At 36.1% G+C, this 13,259-nt stretch overlaps 4 protein-coding genes and 1 long non-coding RNA gene across 8 annotated transcripts; 2 read left to right on the top strand and 3 right to left on the bottom strand.

Annotated features, from left to right (window-relative positions):
• The first annotated feature begins 12 nt into the window (after window positions 1-12).
• LOC125593976 (putative ETHYLENE INSENSITIVE 3-like 4 protein) lies at window positions 13-1,805 on the top strand. Its single transcript, XM_048770309.1, has one exon. The coding sequence runs from the start codon at window positions 226-228 to the stop codon at window positions 1,591-1,593; it is 1,368 nt and encodes a 455-aa protein (XP_048626266.1). The 5' UTR covers window positions 13-225; the 3' UTR covers window positions 1,594-1,805.
• A 162-nt stretch (window positions 1,806-1,967) lies between these two features.
• LOC125593979 (protein DOWNSTREAM OF FLC-like) lies at window positions 1,968-3,084 on the bottom strand. Its single transcript, XM_048770315.1, has 2 exons — window positions 2,813-3,084; window positions 1,968-2,455 (listed from the first exon to the last, which is right to left on the bottom strand). Exons 1-2 carry the CDS (start codon window positions 2,973-2,975, stop codon window positions 2,118-2,120), a joined length of 501 nt encoding a protein of 166 aa, XP_048626272.1. The 5' UTR covers window positions 2,976-3,084; the 3' UTR covers window positions 1,968-2,117.
• Window positions 3,085-3,308: 224 nt separating this feature from the next.
• LOC125593980 lies at window positions 3,309-8,698 on the top strand. Its single transcript, XR_007329715.1, has 2 exons — window positions 3,309-4,935; window positions 8,121-8,698. It is a non-coding gene; the product is annotated as an uncharacterized LOC125593980 (long non-coding RNA).
• On the bottom strand, window positions 4,958-8,502 carry LOC125593978 (MADS-box protein FLOWERING LOCUS C-like). Of its 3 annotated transcripts, XM_048770313.1 has the most exons (7): window positions 8,187-8,502; window positions 7,010-7,067; window positions 6,686-6,747; window positions 6,503-6,599; window positions 6,395-6,436; window positions 6,116-6,157; window positions 4,958-5,217 (listed from the first exon to the last, which is right to left on the bottom strand). In XM_048770313.1, the coding sequence occupies exons 1-7, from the start codon at window positions 8,369-8,371 to the stop codon at window positions 5,113-5,115; spliced, it is 591 nt and encodes a 196-aa protein (XP_048626270.1). In that variant the 5' UTR covers window positions 8,372-8,502; the 3' UTR covers window positions 4,958-5,112. The 3 variants fall into 3 exon arrangements, with proteins under 3 accessions (XP_048626270.1, XP_048626269.1, XP_048626271.1); XM_048770312.1 differs by having other exon boundaries at window positions 6,395-6,599; XM_048770314.1 differs by lacking the exon at window positions 6,116-6,157.
• A 1,686-nt stretch (window positions 8,699-10,384) lies between the features above and the next one.
• LOC125593977 (protein SOSEKI 2-like) lies at window positions 10,385-12,227 on the bottom strand. Of its 2 annotated transcripts, none has more exons than XM_048770310.1 (5): window positions 11,891-12,227; window positions 11,692-11,761; window positions 11,510-11,610; window positions 10,735-11,422; window positions 10,385-10,650 (listed from the first exon to the last, which is right to left on the bottom strand). In XM_048770310.1, the coding sequence occupies exons 1-5, from the start codon at window positions 12,111-12,113 to the stop codon at window positions 10,512-10,514; spliced, it is 1,221 nt and encodes a 406-aa protein (XP_048626267.1). In that variant the 5' UTR covers window positions 12,114-12,227; the 3' UTR covers window positions 10,385-10,511. The 2 variants fall into 2 exon arrangements, with proteins under 2 accessions (XP_048626267.1, XP_048626268.1); XM_048770311.1 differs by having other exon boundaries at window positions 11,543-11,610; window positions 11,891-12,226.
• Window positions 12,228-13,259: the final 1,032 nt, after the last annotated feature.

The following is a 13,259-nucleotide window of genomic DNA, read 5'->3' as shown; positions in this document are numbered from 1 at the left end:
CAGACTGAAAACTCTCGACACGTCCACCATTGCACATGCAGACCTACCTCTCAAGAAAAATAATAATAATTAAACTTCTCTGTATATGTCCGTTTATAATCCAACATCTATATAAAGGGCTCTCAGTTTAACATAAGTTGGTGTAAGTACGGACAATAACCTTAATCACGTAATAATAAACTAAAGTCCATAACTCGAAATCTGATGATGGACTAAAGAAGCAAAATGGTTGAAGTCGAAGAATTAGAACCACTTAGTCCCGTTGAAGACGGAGACGAAGGAGAAGAAGAAGAAGAGGAAGACATAAGCTACGATGACCTCAAAAGACGAATGTGGAAAGACCAAAACCTCATGGAGAAGCTCAAGCAGCAGAAACGAGACAACACCGACGTCGTTTCGCTTCCAACGCACCGAGCCGAAGCTTCACGTCGCAAGAAGATGGCTCGTTCGCAAGACTCGGTGTTGAAGTACATGATGAAGATCATGGAGGTTTGCAAAGCGAAAGGGTTTGTCTACGGTATCGTACCGGAAAAGGGTAAACCGATAACCGGTTCTTCCGATAGTTTAAGACGTTGGTGGAAAGAAAACGTTGATTTCGACCAAAACGCTCCAAACGCTGTCGCTGGTTACTTAACACTCGCGGCTGCTGCGGCTGAGCTGATCGAGAAGGAGCCATCGAGTTTATTACACATGTTACAAGAGTTACAAGACACGACTCTAGGCTCGTTGTTATCGGCGTTAATGCAACACTGCGCGCCGCCGCAACGACGGTTTCCGTTAGAGAAAGGCATCGCGCCTCCGTGGTGGCCGACGGGGACGGAGCTTTGGTGGGGAGAGCAAGGAGCGGCTCACGAGCAGGGCGTGCCGCCGTATCGTAAGCCGCACGATTTGAGGAAGTCTTGGAAAGTTAGCGTTCTCGCGGCTGTGATCAAACACATGTCGCCTAACTTGGGAAGAGTGAGACGTCTCGCGAGACAATCCAAATGTTTACAAGATAAGATGATGGCTAAGGAGACTGATACTTGGTCTCGCGTATTAAACCAAGAAGAGGCTCTTCTAAATATCAAAGACCTCAAGATCTCGGAGGATCAAGAAGCTTCCGGGTCCAAGACCAAGAGAAAAGGTGATAATATTATAGAACCGTCTAAGAGTGTTTACACTTGCCAAAATTCGAGCTGTCCGAAGAGTGATGCGAGTCTTGGATTCATGGACAAGAACTCGAGAACGGGCCATGAGATCCAGTGTCTCTACGGGTCTTCGAGCCAGAGCACGGGAGAGACAAGCTCCGTGCTCGAAACAGCACCAAGTATTGGTACTAATACGACTAGTGAAGATGATTATAGTGCGAGCTCGAGCGCAATGGGCAAGCGAGATCATGATGATCATAGCAATTGGTTGGATTATTTATGGTACGAGAGGATGCAACAAGAGTTTAATTTCTCTAGGAGATTAGAAGATGTTGATGATGATACTGCGGTGGACTTGAACCAACTACTGGAATCAGATCAGTCGTCTGACAATGTGGACCACAATAATTTTTCAGTTTGGGATATGGGTTGTGAAGACAAAGACATATATATGTTCGATTATTAATAAACTTGTCACTAAAGATTAAGTCTCTAGTGTGCTTTACAAGTACCCCAGTCAAAACATTTATGCACTTGTACTCCTTAGTTACATCTATCCACCAAATACAATAGAATAGTTCCTAGATCTAGTTTTTCATAAGCAATAATAACCTTTTAAATTATTGGTTATTGAATCACTAGTTCAACTTTTTTTGTCTCTCCCTCCACTCATTACCAATTAAATTTGAGATGTAGCATATGATTCTTAAAACATTAAGTCGGCTCAAATATTCAGTGAAGTTTCTGAAGAAGCTAAATTACTTAAGAGCCCTATATAAGTATATTAATAACATAATTTTAAAATTGACTTTTTTCTTCACGACATGAGAAAATCAGAAATAAAATGTAAGATTGCAGATACTTTATTTTATATAGTTTCTTAGATGTGTCTTAAACAAGCTTTAGAGACTGAAGAACAACATTACGCAAACAAAACAAACAAAACGCTTTTGTTTTGTCAAGAAGAAAATATAAGGTGAGTAAAATGACTCAAATAGCCCGGGAATCACCATCGGCGAGGTAGTATCTGCGGAGAGCGGCGCAACCACGGAGTGGTTCGTCCCGGAAGAAGCCCATGGCGTTGGCAAAGTGGCGAGTAGAGGCGGCACCGTTGGAGCGCGTGAGGATCACAGTGGCCGTGCTACGGCCAGGATCGGGCACTTGGCATTTGCGGAGGGGACTATGGACGAGCTCCGCAAAACATTGCTGGTCTTGTCGGTCTCCTTTGACGGCGACCTTGTAGATTCCTCTGTGTCCCGTCACCGCCTCACCAACTACATCCTGTTTCAATGTCACTCTGTCTTTGCACAATATCCTCACTCTTGCCCCTATTATTCAAATAGATATATTATGTCTAGGAGGTTGATGAAAAAAAATTGTCTAGGAGAAAACAAAAACAAAAACAAAATTATATCGTACCAATTATTATATTTTACCAATTTTTTTTATAATAACAGAACAATATTTGTAGTCTTTTTTCTTACATCAAAGCAAAATGTTTCACCTGTATTAAAAATAAAACTATTTATTCTGAATATGTATATATGAAAATGCTAAGAACCTTTACAAAAAAAATGCTAAAAACTTGTGAAGATTGAAATCATTCCACTATTGTGTTATTCTGCATGTTACTAACCAGATCCAAATAATTAAATTACAATGTCTATGCAAATATAAATACCAACCGGTGATATATTTTGTGGCGACTGTCTCGAATCCAAAGCGGCAAGTGTCGCAGTAAACACTTCCTTCAATGTGGAATGGCGTTCCAATCGCCATGGCCGCAAGTGGTAGTAGCGAAACACACAACACAGCGATCAGAGGTACAGATGATCTAGCCATCTCCATAAACAAGTTAAGAACGATACTATTAATCTGGCGAAGGGGTTTTGTAATAATGTGCAAACTATATAATCTCTATATATATAAGAAGGATACTGAAGGCCACATGTGGTAAAGAATGGTGTAAGTGTATAGCATCTTGTGCAAATTAAAAAGGCTTGCTTAGTGTCGGCTGGATCCACTTGCGGCTCCTACTCCGCAGTACACGGCGAGAGATTTTGTGTTGCCTTCTCCACAAGTCAACTCATACGGTTGTTGTTAATTCTTATATACGTTTCGGATTATAGTTTTTTTACTTCTGTAATTATTCGCCATTACTATCTAACAAAACTGCTAAGACTAGTATGAAAATCGTCCACTTTTATAAGACCAACTAAAAATCTCGTCATATTGGTTGGACTCAAAATACTACTCTTTCATATAATAGTGTCAAAAAATAAAATAAAATCATACAATATATCTTGTATCGTTATTAAGAAATGCGTACAGCTTAATTTAATAGAGTGATGAAATTGCTGGTTTGCTTCAGCCCGACCCACAACGTGCGCGTTTCCCCTTTACGTAAGAGTGCATTTTAACACTAACGATGTTGATCCAAGATTCAATATATTATACTATAAGATTACGGTAGCCTAGTAAGTTGGTTATGTATATAATATATAACTAATTTAAGTTTAATAAGATCAACATGAGGGCATTAATGTCAACTGGCCCGTGGCGTCTGAAACTCTTGATGTAAATTAAATACAGTTTTGACTTTTACCCGTACCATATAAACAAACCTTTTAGACTTTTAGTATTTAGAAGTTGAACGTAAGTCATGTTAATGTTGGTTACTAGTACGCATGCAATTTCCGAAGTTCGGAATCACTTGGGACTCGATTTTGACCAGATATGTGATAATGTGAATAAAAAATGGATTGTGTAATCAGTTTTAGATTGTCCAACTGATTCAGCTGATGTAATAGAACGACTTTTAGAATACATGTTAACATATACTCTCTCTGTTTTTTAATGTTACATATTCTAATTGTTTCACACATTTTAATAAAACACATTAAATTTGTATAATTTTTTGTGTTTATTTTTGTTCTATAATTTTAAACCACTAAAAATTTAGTAAGTGTAATTAAATTTTTTGAAATTTGCAATTAGTTAATAAAATATGTTTTGAAAATATAAAAATGATTTTTTTTAAAACAAATTTTTTTTCTAGAATATGTAATATTAAAAAACAGATGGAAAATATGTTATCTACTTATAAATGTGGACTATCTAAGAGCATCTCCAAAGGCACTCTATTTTTTCCTCTATAATTTACACTAAAATAGAGTAACTCTATTATAGAGTTAAATTTGCTCCAATGGTTCACTCTATAATAGAGTTACTCTATAATAGAGTGAAATATAGAGTAATCATATTTTTTTACTCCAAATATAGAGTGAAAAAACAAGAATACTCTATATTTTACTCTATTATAGAGTAACTCTTATAGAGTGAACCATTGGAGCAAATTCAACTCTACAATAGAGTTACTCTATTTTAGAGTGAAATATAGAGGAAATTATAGAGTGTGATTGGAGATGATCTAAGAGATCAGTTCGTGGATGAAGGCAGTAAATATACTGGAAGAAAACCTTCCGTCTTGAAGAGATAAGTCGGTCGCATACGACCAACTGCAATGAATATTAAGAACTCGGCCTACTGGGCCAGCTGTAACCGACGCAGGCCCATAGAAACCCATGACAATGCGCGCTTTAGATAGATACAAAGTTAATTGGCGTAAACACACAAAAAAGGCAAAGATGGCCACGTCTCTCTCTACTGCAAATAAGGTAGTTCTTCTGTCTTCACCATGAAGCAAACACGAGTTTTGACAGAAGAGACGAACACACACAGACAAACACAATCTTTTGACAGAAGAGACTAACACACACAAACTCTCTACGATTCTCTCTCAAAGAAGGTACAAAGATCCATAATTAGTATGTCTTAAATATATATTTTTACTTAAATCTAACCGTAGTTTTACACACGGGGTCTCTCAGCCAGAGAGAATGAAGATATACAACGTTCACCCTTATAGGGGAATAGTTCGATAACTTATTTTTGTTTTTAGTCACAAGTTTTGGACTTAAGGTGGCTAATAAAGCAGTCGGAGAGTTACCGGACGATTGATGTCAGAGATTTGTCCAGGTGACATCTCCATTTTATCAGCTTCGGCTCCCGCAAGATTATTCTTCTCCATCTGTAATATAGTTTTAGGTCAAAACCATTTATAGTCATTAATTAACACAAAGAAAATTCTTTTCCCACCAACCATCAAAAATATATAGCAATCTGGTTTTCATAATTTGTCGAGCTTTTAGGGTCTTTCATCAAGCTTATAACGAATCTCAAATCATGTATATATATCTACTTTTTCCTGATTAACCTGAACAAGTAAAACTGAAAAACTAAGACTACTTGAAACTAACCAATCGGATCCCAACCTAAACCGTAACAGTAAACAATCATTCAGTTTCATAAATCTCTAACCAAATTACCAAAACAGAATGATGTCCAACAACCTGAAAAGAAATTATTTTGACTTTACCCAAATGACATATGAGATTATTTAGTTTTTCTTCTTCTTTTGGTTAAGAATTGTTTAGGTAGTCGTGAATATAAAAATGTACACAAACTTCGGTTTTTTCTTCCAGATCCAGGCTTCATTCGATTTGGATATATAATCAGTAAAACTCAGAACCCTTAAGTTTAAGGAAATGCTGCATCCTCTAACTTCAAAGAACTATACTACTTTTAGGAATTAGGGTTTAAGACTTTTGTTGAAGTATTAAGGTTTATGACAGAGTTTAGGTTTTACTTTTAGCGTTAGGGTTTTAACTGTTTTACTAATTTATAATAATCCAAATTAGAACCAAACCAAAATTTTCCCCAACCAAATCCAGACCAATCATTTTTGGTTTTCATACAGTAATACTCTCATCAAAATTAAGATAAACCAAAATGCCCTAATCTCGACATATTCTTTTCTATAATACCTTAAGTATAATATCTATTGTACATGTTATATCTGCAAGTATAAGAGTATGTGTAAAAGTGCTTGTTAGCTTTTGCATATATGAAGAATGTAGCTTTGTTACCTGGCTAGCCAAACCCTGGTTCTCTTCTTTCAGCAATTTCTCCTGTTTTAAAGGTCAACATGATTATCACTTACCAAGTTTCTAAACCTAATTTCAGATTCTAGAACCCAAATCATTTGCATCATCCCCAAAAAGACTACATGAACTGTGAAGAAGTTTAATGTAGATTTGCCAGCTCATAAAGCACACTTAGGGAAACTAATACAATACGCAAAAGTTTTGAGGCTCTCGACACAAGGTAAGATATCTAATTAAGTGCTATAAAATAAGATATCTAACCTTTTCTTTGAGGCTATCAACAAGCTTCAACATTAGTTCTGTCTGCAACGGATTAAATATAAGCGCTCTGAAAGTAAGAAAAAAAAAGAGATTTTGTAGTGAACGTACCTTCCTAGCTCTAGTTACGGAGAGGGCAGTCTCAAGGTGGTCCTCCAGCTGAACGAGGGAGTCGACGCTTACATCAGAATTTGATTCCACAAGCTTACTGCATATATTAATAGTTTGCCAAGAAACACTAATTCCTTTGTCATCAAAGGAGGAGAGCAAAAAAAAGTCTTAGACAATACTAACCTTTCGACAAGCTCTAGTAGCTCATGGTGTGAACCATACTTCGGAGCTTTTGACTGAAGATCCTGTCCACGGAGAAGGGATAGAATAGGCAATTAAAACAAGGGATTTGAGAAACTGGGAATGCATGCGGATCCACAGCCTCACATAGGATCTTTTGACGAACTAATGGCTCATGAGTGGATCAATAATGCAATAACTCTAATCTAGATCTCCACAGTTTTGAAGTCCTAAACATGTGTTGGCTTTGACCAGTATGTATGGAGCCCTCTAGGCACTAATTACTCTTAAAACTGCATCAGGACTAATTCAAAAAATTTGTATTACCAGAGCTTTAAGATCATCAGCATGTTGTTTTCCATATCGATCAAGGATCTTGACCAGGCTGAAGAGGAGACAAAACAAAATAAGTTAAGATCAAAACAACTAGCTAATCCTTGTTCAACACCATTGTAATGGCGATCGCGGAGAACATAAGTAGTGTAGCATATGTGTGGTTAAGTACTAATTGTGAGGCTGAGTTTTCTTAAATCTACCAAATTTCAAAATTACTTTACACATATATGTGGATACTAAGAACCAACTAGTAGCCTTATAATTTGGATAATCTTCAAGCAATAAATCCATGGCAAAGAGGTAATTTTTTTTTGAAGATCTACAATTATCTTTTTAAGTTAATGGCTGCACAATGTGGCATATATGCATTCATATTAAAACTCTTGATCTATTATTCTGCATTAATCCTACATCAATTTTATAGATCTCCCCGAAGTGCATTGCATCGAACTCCAAGAGATTCATTGACTTGAATTACTCTAAAAATAGAAACATTAATCATTATTTATTCTTATAATGAACTCTTCAGATACTTAAGGAGTTCTACGGAGTTCACATTTGCTGCAAAATGTGGCATACATTCGAATTAAAACTCTTAATCTATTATTAAGCATTAATCCCACATTTTTTATAGATCTCCCCGAAGTGCATTGCATTACAAATCAAGAGATCCATCGACCAAAATTACTCTAAAAAGAAAACCACTAATACTCATTCTGATAAGGAACTCTTCAGATACTTAATTAGGAGTCCTAAATCCAATTAAACAATCAAAGATGTATTGAAACTTCACTACACAACATCAAGTATGCATCACAGCTTATCAAAAGACCTTGAATAACATGCAATCTTTTTTACAAAAAAAAAAAAAATCCATGCAGAAAAAGATTGAGAGAGAGAAATGAACAAAGTAAGAAGCTTTAGCTCATCAGGACATTGTTCTTTCTCAAATCTGGTTACCTCATGTATCTCTCATGTTCATAGAAGAAACAATAACAAACACAAAACCGAGAAATCCACATGAGATCTGCCGGAAAATCAAAGTGTCTTTTAATTTTTTATTTTATTTTATTTGTACTTTATTTTATTTTCCTATAAATAGTAAAGAGAAGAGGAACGGAAGCGAAAAGGGCAAATAAAGGAAGACCCAGAAGAGGAGAAGTCATACTTATCGCCGGCGGAGAAGTTGTAAAGCTTGCCGGAGGCTGAGACAACGAGAAGAGCGACGGATGCATCGCAGAGAACTGAAAGCTGACGAGCTTTCTCGATGAGACCATTGCGTCGTTTGGAGAAGGTGACTTGTCGGCTACTTTTGTTCTCAATTCGCTTGATCTCTAGTTTCTTTCTTCCCATGGCTTCTGTCTCCGAGAAGCCTTTGTGCCCTAATTTGATCCTGAGGTTCGGTTTCAACTCTCGCCGGAGATACTGAGCGTTTTTTGTTCTTTCTTATTTTTGCTTTTATTTTCTTTCTTTTTTGCTTTTATTTCTTTCTTTTTGTGTCTCTCCTTTTTCTCCCTCGGGCCACTTTTTATTAGGGTAAACGAGAGAGATGAAAATAAAAATTCGTAGAAAGAACCAATGTGGTTCAGGGACAAGACAGCCACGTGTACCGCATGACGAGTTCCCTCGTTGGCTCTTGCCTCTTGCCTTTATTATCTTTTATCGAATAATTTATCAAGTTTTCAAATTTCAAGTTATATTACATGGTTAGATCTCAAATACTATGGAAAATTATATCTTAACTAATGCAGAACTGTTGCCAAAAAGAATAGAATACACTATACTACTTAAAACAAACTTTTTACACACATTACACTATACTTATAACTTAAACGACAAATATACATAAACTTCGTTATAAAATCTGGTTATTTATTTTCCAATCTGCTGACCAAACTGAAACTCCTGACTAATATAGACAACTTGACCTAACGTACGTGTCTAATAATATAACTTGACCTAAAGCCAACCTACAAACCTTTCAATTTGCTTATTTAGCACAAAATTTACTGGTTTTTTTTTGTCTATAAGGCGTTAATTTTTCTCTTTAGATCTTATAAATTTTAGTTTATCTTACTTCTTATACATGAGAGTTTTTATTTAACCCACATTTTTGTTTCTCTTCGTTTCTTGCATATTCAATATTTTACTTCCTACAAGTCAGACCAATTGTTAGGATTAAAAAATAAACATAAACCAAAATTCTTAAATATCTATTGGACAGTTTGATATATAAATACTACTATTACTCATTTCGTCTGAATTCGATCTGAGTCCAATCTGAATAACCACTAACAATGATTGTTATTTTTCTGCCAAAGAGAATATTTAGCGTGGACGGCTAGTGTATTTAGATGTTTGATATGCCACTCTAATTGTTTAATCTGAATTTGGCACGTACAATTTGATGATGGATTTAAGGCAAACTTTCATGTGAGGTCTGAAGTAGGAAGAAAAACATAAAAAGATTGTAGTATTAGTTATAACTAGATAGTAGGCGATGCCTACATGAGAGGTGATGCGCGCCTAGAAAATAGCCCATGTGCTTAGATGACATGCCTCGTTGCCTAGACGAATGTATTTTTGTTTGTTTCACTGTGGTTGTTCAAAACATGTTGCCTAAATAATTTTTATCCTCTATTTTAGGCAAAATATCTCTTTATTTATACTTTGTCCAGAAAAAAATCTCTCTTTATTTATACAAGGATGAAATTTGGAGATTTTGGCCCACTTTTTTTTGATAAATTTATATTCTTAATATGTTGAATTCGTTGTTTAATTGACATTGTTACTTAATAGACATTGTTCTCACTAATGTATTTTTTAGATGTTTTAGAAAATAGTATACAAAAGTTAGTATTTAATTTTTGTTTAGAATTTTGCGCAATCCCATTATAATCGTCTATATAATGTAGGATGAAAAGTTTTTTTTTTTTTGTCAACTTGAAAAATATATTAATACCAAAAACAGGTGAAAACTGCAACTGAGCCAATACAAACCCAAGAAACAACTTACACAAAGGTCGTATACCAAAAATCCCCAACAAAGAGCTACAAAGTTAAAGATGATGCAATTTTCCTATACGATAAACTAAACGTTTGTGGAGAGAAGGGAAATGTATTAACCCTATATGCTAAATTATGTGGCAGAGAAAATACTATATTTATTATTATAAACTTAATGCGAAACGTACTTATACGAATCGATGGGTGAATGTACGGCATGGTTTTTATCCAATCATCTCACCCGCTTTCCATATTTCTGGATATGTCAATTATCCTTTTTAAATTGTTAAAATTTTATTAGTTTTTAATGGTTACAGAACATTCAACTTTAGAACGCGAGAAGATAAAATAGAATAGAAATGATAAAGTGGGGAAATATATTCCCGATAATAAAAACAGCAACATCTAGTTCATTACTCATACCACCTGTAGCATTAAATACTGTGTTATTCTAATCATCATTCGTTACTTTATGCTAAAATAGTTTTCAATTCTTGGTTTGCTTCGATGAAGACATTAAGCACGATGAGCTCTTCCTCCTCGGTATACATCTCACCTTCACGTTCGATCTTTCTTCCTTTTCCTCTTGATCCTTCACCTCCTTAGCCATATCCACAACCTTTGATCTGTTCAAATATTAAAAGTTTAGTCACACTTTGATTATTTTAATCGTTGTTAACTTCTTATATAGCTATATTTGACCTACTAACCTTTCCTCGTTGAACGAGTTGGATCGTCTCAACGTGGGTTGTGCCGTGACTCGTTCATGACTCACTGACTCAACGATGCTGCCGCTGAAATACTCTTTCTCCTCCGCCTGAGGATTCCCGAACCTCGGATTCTCCGACATGAACCTTATCATCTCACGTTCGTCTTCCACGACAGCCTTCTTCACAACGTTCTTGCACATGACACCTTTTCGAAGACTCTCTTCCTTTGGTCTCGAGTTCATCAGACTCGGAGCGTAGTGCTTGGCTATGTGCCCGCACGAGATCATCTGGAGCCAAATCGACCCGCGAACCGATCCGGGACACACCGGGTCACCGTCCTCGACCCGCTCGGCGGAACGAGTCAACTCGGACGAGTCAGACCGGACCGGCAGGCTCTCCTCCGTCTTGACCAAGTTAGATTTTTTCTCGGTGAATTCGATTGTCTCCGTGTAGATTCCACGAGAGCAGCGAGACTGCGGCGTTGTGGAGGATGTGTAGCTGGTTTTCTCTTCGGAAAGTCCGTACTCTCCGTCTTCTTCTTCTTCATCTTCTCCGACGTAGAGCTCTGAGTCGTCGAACGACGTCGTTCTGTTTTGAAGTTTTGGTTTTAACCTGAGAAGTCGACTTTTTGGCGCTTCTTGATTTGGACCAGACAGTGTTCTCTTCACATGTGTCTCTTCAACATTCTCTACAAAAAAAAAAAATTACAAATTTAACAAAATTAAAAAATTAAAAAATACTCAATTTTGCAAAAAGACTATTATGATGAACTCACCGGAGATCTCAGACCCTTTCAACACATACTCACCACAGTTCGACGGATAAATCACATCGTTTTCAGCTAAATCATTCCACACGAATCCATTTCTATAGCTCCTGATGATAATATCGAAATAAAATGTATAAATATTTCGCCTTTGGTTACAGATTTTGCCTCGGTTTTAAAGCAAGCGTTACCTTTTGCATGACCAAGCGTATAGTGATGGCATGTTCTTCCCTCTCAAAACAGTAAGCCTGTTCATCACATCTTCAATGAAACACAAACACAAAAAAATTGAGCTACTAAACTGTGATCACATAACCAATGATGAACATAAACAAAAAGATATCGACGCTTAAGAAGCATAAACAGAGTTAAAATGATATTTTTATATACCTCTTAACCGGAGATGCTGGTTAACCGGAGTAATGACTTCGATGAAGTGAGGGTGTTCGAGGTGGCCATTTCTAGTGAGATAATAAACGACTTGGACTCTTCTGAAGATTGGTCTCTTTGTCTTGGCCTCCTCTTCTTCATCATCTTGCTGAAGATTTAAAGACCTTATTAGCCTCTCTGGACTTTTGTTGCTCTCTCTGCCTCTTCTTCTTGCAGCTTCCATCTTTTGTGTCTATGTCCGGACAGGAGATGAGAATTATTAACACACAGACTGTTCTTTATAAAGAAAAATGTATGTGTGAATTGGCTTCTCTCTGATAGAGCAGAATTGGCATTAGAGATGAATACAACCATACCTGACAACGACTTGGCTTTACTACCTGATGGTACATTGGTATAACCCGGTCCAGTCCAAATTTATCCACCTGTGATTTTATCTGAAACAAAACCAAAACAGAATTCCTCAAAAAATTAATAAAAAAACAAGCAATAAAAAAATATTTATTTGTATAAAACAAATCAATACGGGTTGGTCTTACATGGGCTAAATACCGTGCCTAGTCCTAATCTTAAAAGGTTAAACCCGGTTTGGTCTTAGTAAAACTAGACAAGTTTGGTCACTATGCTTTGGACTCACTGTCACCTAATATAACACTTTACGCATTATAAGATTTGGTTGAGTAATGTCTCTTTAACGATATTCTTACATTGTCGAATGTTTAGTCTCATTAAATTTGTTTCATTGCCTAAATTAGGATAAAAAGATGCATGCTAAAAGTTGTTTCAGAGATGACGATGAGTCAAGATCAGTGTGCTTCAAATGGAAATTTGACTTTTAATGACTTCATTATATAATTAAAAATAAATAAAAGTTGTAATTCTCTTTTATTTTAACACCTCAAGTCTTTAAGATAAGAGAGTTCGAGAATCTAGGTAACTACAGAGGACACGTGAGGGTTCTATACTGCTTTTGTGAACTGTACTTCTCATTACATCCGTTAAAAACAGACCAGGATGACAGGTCAATACAAGGGTAAAATCATTTATGATGGATCTTGTAATCTATTTTTTCTTTCAAATTATTCTGACTATTTGAAAATTTTGTTAATTCAATAATCTTTTATATTATGTAAATGACGGTAATAAAGTAATAAACTAATAATGTAAACAATTAAAGTGAAATACGTTTATTATAAACTAATACACTTGAATTTGGGGTGGTAAATGAAAATAGAGAACGTGGATGTGTTTTTTTCTCTAACCCTTTTTGTTCCTGAATATTTCCTCTAACCATTTTGCATGGACATAACAAAGTTCTCTGGGCGTGGAGTGGCCCATCTACTTAACTTCCTCACCAGCTACCAAACAA

The sequence above is a fragment of the Brassica napus genome (assembly GCF_020379485.1).
Source record: "Brassica napus cultivar Da-Ae chromosome A2 unlocalized genomic scaffold, Da-Ae chrA02_Random_2, whole genome shotgun sequence".
Taxonomy (NCBI): Eukaryota; Viridiplantae; Streptophyta; class Magnoliopsida; order Brassicales; family Brassicaceae; genus Brassica; species Brassica napus.
This window is presented reverse-complemented; position numbering and strand designations above follow the sequence as displayed.

Coding starts and splice junctions, on each gene's coding strand:
- LOC125593976 (XM_048770309.1), top strand. CDS start 226: ATGGTTGAAGTCGAAGAATTAGAACCACTTAGTCCCGTTGAAGACGGA.
- LOC125593979 (XM_048770315.1), bottom strand. CDS start 2,975: ATGGAGATGGCTAGATCATCTGTACCTCTGATCGCTGTGTTGTGTGTT. Junction 2,456..2,812: donor CGCCACAAAATATATCACCG/GTTGGTATTTAT, acceptor TTTGAATAATAG/GGGCAAGAGTGAGGATATTG.
- LOC125593978 (XM_048770312.1), bottom strand. CDS start 8,371: ATGGGAAGAAAGAAACTAGAGATCAAGCGAATTGAGAACAAAAGTAGC. Junction 6,748..7,009: donor CTGATGATCTTAAAGCTCTG/GTAATACAAATT, acceptor CTCCGTGGACAG/GATCTTCAGTCAAAAGCTCC. Junction 6,158..6,394: donor TTGATAGCCTCAAAGAAAAG/GTTAGATATCTT, acceptor CCTTTAAAACAG/GAGAAATTGCTGAAAGAAGA.
- LOC125593977 (XM_048770310.1), bottom strand. CDS start 12,113: ATGGAAGCTGCAAGAAGAAGAGGCAGAGAGAGCAACAAAAGTCCAGAG. Junction 11,611..11,691: donor TACGCTTGGTCATGCAAAAG/GTAACGCTTGCT, acceptor TATTATCATCAG/GAGCTATAGAAATGGATTCG. Junction 10,651..10,734: donor AACTCGTTCAACGAGGAAAG/GTTAGTAGGTCA, acceptor ATATTTGAACAG/ATCAAAGGTTGTGGATATGG.